This window comes from Aplysia californica, unplaced genomic scaffold (assembly GCF_000002075.1).
Source record: "Aplysia californica isolate F4 #8 unplaced genomic scaffold, AplCal3.0 scaffold00107, whole genome shotgun sequence".
NCBI lineage: Eukaryota > Metazoa > Mollusca > Gastropoda > Aplysiida > Aplysiidae > Aplysia > Aplysia californica.
The window spans coordinates 52645-59891 of NW_004797377.1; the positions used below are offsets into that span (position 1 = coordinate 52645).

At 39.7% G+C, this 7247-nt stretch overlaps 1 protein-coding gene across 1 annotated transcript in view; it reads left to right on the top strand.

Moving 5' to 3' along the window:
• Positions 1–5815: 5815 nt before the first annotated feature.
• Positions 5816–7247, top strand: part of LOC101863973 (uncharacterized transporter slc-17.2) — a gene marked incomplete in the record, with an annotated part of 8736 nt that continues 7304 nt past the window's right edge. Inside the window, 1 exon segment of the mRNA XM_005095562.3 lies at positions 5816–6847. Within this exon segment, the coding sequence (XP_005095619.3) occupies positions 5972–6847 (876 nt within the window).

Below are 7247 nucleotides of genomic sequence, written 5' to 3' on the forward strand. Positions count from 1 at the left end.
GTCACAGCAGTGGAACCCACAGGGAGCACGAGGCAGGGGTAGGCCACGGGAAACATGGAGGAGGAAAGAGACATGAGAGAGATGAAGCTCACTTGGAACGAGCCAGGAAGGATGACCCGCGACAGAAATAAATGGAAGGAGCCTGCATGTCGCCAAGCAAATCCCCTTGTCATTACAGGATATAAAAACTAATTTCTTGTAACTAGCTTTGCCATTAAAAAGGGTCATCGATGAGCTGTAAAGTAAGCCATATGCGTATGCAAAATGTGTGTAAGAAGCGGGAAGTGCTGTGAACAATTTCATTTTCCTCGTGAAGTAGATTTGTTGTATTTTATATAAATTAACGAAGAAAGGTTTTTTCAATCTCGTCTCAATTCTTGTGGAAAAATATGACAAAATGATACAAACTGCTTTGCAAAGTGGGTGACAAGGATTCATCCGTGATAAAGATATTTGAGGATAAGTTGCGTGAATGTTTGACCGCATTATAGTCTGATAGCGTTCTTTTTCTAACAGAATAAGACTTTATGCCGTTGAAAACGAAGAAAAAATATGCTAATGCGTGATACTCTTATACATAATTATTTGAACTCTTGTTTTGAATCCAAATTGTTTAAAACATTAGCAGAGGCTTCTCGTGGCCTAGAAGTTAAGGTGTTCGCCTCTCATTCAATGGATTCCGGGTTCGAATCTGGGTAGCGACGGAAAATTATCTTCTCTAAAATTGTCTCCTTTCACCTCCTTTCCTACTCTCTAGCAATGTTCTGTCGTTTGCTTTAGTCTCCACTTCCTGCCCCCACCCTCTCACCTCCTTTGCCCCCTCCAAAGGCTCCTGACTTTCTGCAGCCTTTCTACTGCTACTCCTTGGCTTCTTCTTACAGCTGTCTTTCAGCCACACCCCGGAAAGATGTACATCTGGCCTTCTCGGACAAGTGCGAAAATTCGCAGAAGTCCAGCGTGCAAGTTGCGCATCTTAAAGATCCCTTGGTGGTCTAAAATCGATGAGAGCAGGCTTCGGCTGCCGTCCAGGCAAAATTCTAAATTTCTTACCAATTGAGGTTTAATGTGTCCCGCGCACTCCCGTGACCCTATGCAGTTGCGAGAGCCGTAAAACACTAGAAAAACACTCAACAACAACAACAACAAAATTAGCACCACGCGTATAGCCTCCACATGACCGACAATAACATATTACTCTCTCACTGGCTTCTAACATAGAGTCGAAACTGTCTAAGACGACCATCCAAGGCCGAGGAGAAAAGTGACCGTATTAGACAGGTAGCTGTCTCACACAGTGACATAAAGATGTAAAAGATACGCAAATCTGAAAATGGGAACGAGCCAATTAGACAGGTGATTGTCTTATGCAAGTGGCCGTAAGAGCAGGTTCAACTGTATTTTCGCTATTCTTTCACAAGGAGGGTGACCGGAAAAGGCATACGCTTTTACAGTAGAAATAGTTCAAGTAATCATGTTTTTTTCCGAAGGTTACCCATTCCCATTACAATATATATTTTTTGTGATAATGCTTCACACAAACTGATAATCGTTGATAACACTAACAATTAATTGTTCTACGTTGTTCTATATTCTGTCTTCCCCCTCACTGGCACAATTAACAGCATTGTCAGACCCGGCTCGACACATTCACCCCAGTTTAGTTGGGGGGGTTTTTCTAACCGCACACAACAAGATATCATCGACGCGAGAAAAAAAAAACCTCGCACCTTTTTTACGTAAGACGATGAGCTGGAACATTAGACCACAGACACGGGTTAAAGGAGATCTTCGGAGGAGAATTTAAAAAACGAATTTGCCAAGTAGACGCTAATGATTTCAAAATGAGTTTTCGACATTTTTCAGTGTATTTTAGTTTATGTTTAATGGGTTTTGTTTTTCATCTCAAATACATTTAGAATATACACAACAGTTCACAAGTACACATGATGCCAGCCCACCTCCTAAAAAAAGACTTTTATTGAGAGGCGATTTATGTCTTTGTAAAATCCGAAAAATCGGGTATCATTTAGCTACATTATGTCAACTATTTCTATGCATAAAGATAATAAGAGCTTTGCATAATTATTTCTTATAGTCAAATGAAAAATAGTATTTGTATAGCGCAAATCCTCCCTTTTAATAACAACACGCTCTGTGCGCTTTTCAAACTATATTATATAATATTATAATTAGCACCAATGTCTGTACGTAAATCTATTTGGCAACTTGGAAACACATGTGTCACTTTTCCCATAAAACTACGACAACTACAGAGTTGAAAGTTGGCAAGTACCTGAAAAAAAGATAGATGACAGAGCCCGATTTTTTATTTATTCATTTCCTGAATCTAGAAAAATATATTTGACAAAAAGTTCCAGTACTTCTTTGGCCTTTGTGATTATTCCACTGAGAAACGAAACAAATCTGTTCATTACTGCTCTTTAACGTGCGCCTTAGAAACACGATTCAAACAAAAGACGGGGTGGGTAATATTTCGAGACTCACTTACGTGGAGACGTGATCCTGTGTATGCATCCAAAGAGTTGTTTTTAATACAGGGTCCAAAGAGAAAAACTTTTTTATTACTGGGTCAAGATTTTTTTTAAAAATATTTTTGTTTGGTCGCTTGCCTGTAGAAATGCCTTGTAAAGTTTCGTGGGCATACGTAAACTTGTCAATGAGCTAGATCTTTTAACGCTGTCAGAGGAAAGTGAACAAGCTATAGACACTGCCTCTGTGATTTTGAAGACGTCGGCGAGTTCCTTTTACAGTGTAGCAGCCCTTTCGTGGATTATTATTGTCTTAGTGCTTTTTGTGATGGTGTAAGGCGAAACCCGTATTTTGTGATTTTGAAGGGCTGGACAGCAATACACTAAAGCAATGTAGATCAAGAGAGGAGTCAATCAAGGCAGACCTAATCCAAAGCAATATTAGATCTAGAAGACAGGTGTGACTGTGAAAGATTAGACAGCAATGTAGATGTAAAAAGCCTCCGCGGCGTAGACCAATAGGAGCAGTGACACCAAGGCGTCGACCCCGAGCAAAGCCGGGTGCTCGGTTAGTTATGCTATAAATGAAATAAAGCCAAAACAACACCCCCTTCCCCCCCAAAAAAACAACAACAACTAGTAAACTAATAACAAAAATAAATAATATGGCAATAACAAGAAGTCTTTGACTGGAAATCTAGTTAACCGCCGTTTGATAAGGCCGTTAATGCTATACATTAATGCGATCAAAAAGCTTTTGCTGAAATTAGCGTGAAATCAGGACGTATAAAATCTGTTCAGTTTTGTAGTTCAAAGTGACTCAACGTCTCTCAGTGCAGATTGATTGACAAGTCGTAAAGCCATATTGTTATCATATTATGTATGTCCTATTGAATGCTCGTATCTGTTTTTAAAAAGATCAAGCATTCATGCAATGAGGAGTATTTGCTTTTTGTGTTGTTTTTGTTGGGGTGTTTGTTTTTTTATTTGTTGGGGTGCTGTTGTTGCTGTTGTTGCTGTTGTTGCTGTTGTTGCTGTTGTTGCTGTTGTTGCTGTTTTATTGTTGTTGTTGCTTTGTTGTCATTGTTTTTTGTTTGTATGTGGTTTGTTTATGTGGGGGGAGGGGGGAAGGGTTGCTATGGCTTGTGGTTTAAAATAATATTTACGTTGATCAAGCTAAATGCTTTAATCAAGTATGACGTTTACTCTCAACTTTCCAGAATATCAAAAACATTTTAGAATCGAAAAGAGTAGCCTCCTCGGACTGCTGTCTGGGCAAAATTTATAATTAATTTCTCCTCAAAAACTGAAACTACTCTTGTCTGTATAAACAGATCTGCTGAAAACACCTTCAAAACTCGCACACGGCTGCCAGTCAAACAAGGGATGATCTTTCTTTCTGTATGAATAAAACGGTCATGTATATAAAATCTGCTGCGCTATGAAATGAAGCTCTTATAATAGTTACTCCCTGGGCTCTAGCAAGGTTAAGAAAAGAAGAAAAGCTATTGCGTACATGGGAAAAGGATTAATTTGTAGTACTATTATTTTTACTTTCTTTTCGACTCGGGTGAATGGAGGTCAGCTGCTTGTAGATCTTACTTCTTCGGTCTTTCTCCGTTATTTCTTTTCATCATTCATTTTTGCTCTTCTTATGTGTTAAATAACAGTTGTTATATTGATGTTCTTATCTCTACTCAAACAATTAAATTGGCTACTTGATAAATAGAATTTTCAACATCACAAAAGACACTTCGGAGATATGAAGCTGTTGGTTCCCTTAACAAGCCACTTGACAGGGTAGCACATATTTGTGGCTGAAGGAGAGAATAATTCCGGCTCCGTTCGGATTTTTCTTCTTCAATGCATGTGATTATGCATCCACCGATACAATTCAGATTATAAGGGAGACGGGCTTCGACACCTTCCTGCCCAGGTTAACCCAGACTAAGAAGGGATTCGGATTCGAAGCTTTTTCTCGTTTTTGCCGTTAGGATCAAGGCTGAAACCGTAATCCAGGAATATTTAAAATTCCCCTCATTTAAATCCTAACTGACAACATTATTCCATAATAAAGTCTGGGGGTTTTGGGGGCTTCTTGTAACGCAAGTTTTCCGTCGCGTGCCGTTGTCTGCCGATCTTAAGTTAGTCCTCAGCGCATTTCTCAATGAAAGGCTTGCTTCTATTCAGAGCAAAATTTTCAATCTCTGGTTTCGTTTTCTACACCTGAGCGACAAGGCACTTGTAAAACCACTTCTGATTTCTCGGCTTCTCCATTAAATGGGTTCTCCGTACGGGTCTTTGAAATCATTATTTGTACAAACTTCTTAATCTTTTCTAGCATTGATGCGTGGGGAGTGGGCATACTTCAACGTATCCTGTAATGACAAGGGGATTTGCTTGGTTTATTTAGTTCAATGCTGCAATAAATGTGAAAGGGGCTGGGTTGTTTCGATGCCGGAGTTGTAGATCCCGTGTCAGAGCATCAAAGTGTCAGGAAACTATGACGGAGGGCGGGGAGAAACTCTCACTCCGTGATAGATAAAAGCGTTTTTCATTAGTCAAGTTCTATTACGACCATCTGTTCAACAGCTTCTGGTCTTGTCAGCAGACACGTCAAAGGGGCCTTCATCTCAAGTGGCTCAGAATATTTTAATAGGATATCCCGCTTTTTAAAAATCCAACAGCTTTCACGATACAAGAAATCTGAAACATAACATTACAGGCCTCGCTCCGACTGAATTTTTTGTTTATTACAACATGTTATGTCATTAAACGAAAATTGTTACCGTATAGGCCTCATGATCCTGCTTCCCAGTGGCGAACGATCACCCTGGTTGTTGGTTTGTTGTTTTTGTTTTTCTTTGGAAAAAATTCACATTTCCAAACGTACTCTTATGTGTTCACGTATTTAACTCTATAACATGGGGCTTTCCGGTTATGTTGAAATATCTACTTCATCGAAATACAATATGTTATCGGTAGATTTATTTTATTCATTATGGCGAATGAAAAGCATTCCATAAATTTTAGCTGGTCTGCTTTGGCACAATTTATCTTAATCATTTTAAAAGGACGCATAATTTCACAAGGCTTTTTAGTTATACGGAGCACCCCAAATTTTAGTTTGTCAATCCTCAATGTCATTGCATTGATTATTTTAGATTTTTCCGTACCTATAGTCAAGCTACTCTTTTGGCACTTTACGGGACTATCAAAAATACTCTTACGTTTCAGTTGACACCTTGAATCTAATTGAAACTGTACTCTCTTTTATCTTAGTTTTCATTTTAACAAAGTGTGTTGTCTTTCGTTCCAGTCTCTGACGAGTCTCGAGATTGCCTGTCAAAATTTTCAACTCCATTCAAAGGCAGGAAAGAGGGGACCCAGAGCACAGTTTCCACAGTTTCATTCAAAAGACGGTACGAACATAAGTGCTCGTTTTTATTCTCTGTTGAACAGCGACAGCCAGTACCTCAAACATGAGATCTTCAGTTTCTCAAAATAACGAGTCGTCAACTGCCCAAGTATATTTTCTAACTGACAAAATATATCTCCAAAATAATGAGTCTCATACTGATGAAATATCTTTTGATTATGATAATTCGTCAAATGATGGAGTATACCATGAAAGTTCCCCGGTGTCTCGCGGTGAAAACGTCGTACCTCATCCTATTTGTTCTATTAATTCTCCGAACCTACACTCAAATTCTATTCAGGAGAGACACGATTCGTCACAAAAGTCAATGATTGACAGCAAGGAAAAAGATCATTCGCCGGATTCTTTCTCTACTTCTGAACCTCGAAACTCAAATACTGGAAATGCTGAGGCCATCAATGACATCCTGAAGGAGTTCAATGGAAATGAGAACAAAGAGCCTGACAATTTGAAATCGCTGATTGTTTTAGATGTAGACACTCTCCATAGTACAGTGAATTTAAATTCGTTCTATTTCAATGACAGAAAAGAAAGCACAAGGAGAAAAAGTCTCCCTGATATCAGTGACCTTGAAGTATACAACACACCCAGAAATAACTTGGGACATATCTATAAAAAGCGCAAGAGTGACAAGTCACGTCGTGGTTCCATTTTCAAGAATCGGTCCCAGGATCAAAAAGACGTAAGTTCTTTTTCCAGTACGCCACGCCAAGCCTTGGCCCCACAGAAGGAATCCTTCTATTCGAAGTATACGTCTTGCCGCTGGCGACTGGCGTACATGTGCTTTCTAGCTCGATTCATTCAGACAGCACTCCGGCAGTTGATGGGGGTGGCAGTGCTAGGGATGACATTTCCCCATGAAATCCCAAGCAGGAACGCGACGAGCAACTTCACCTCATATCAGACAGTTCCGAAAACGGTGAGTTGATCCAGTTTTTTTAAGTCACTTCAGTTTAAAAATATCAATTACTCAAGTAATGGGATGGCTTGATGAACCAATTTGTCTCCCTTTCTCACGCTGTGCAGTTTAAACACTCTTCAGATAGTCGGATTGTACTGATCATGTTCCTTTCGAGCTGGTCGGGAAGTCCGATCAAAATTATTAGTGCACAGTAAGATGGACGTGGCCTCGTTTGCAATGGATGAAGATAATACGTGTCCCCACACACATACACACGCGCACGCACACACACACACACACACACACACACACACACACACACACACACACACATACACTACATGTCTACACACACACACACACACACACACACACACACACACACACACACACACACACACACACACACACACACACA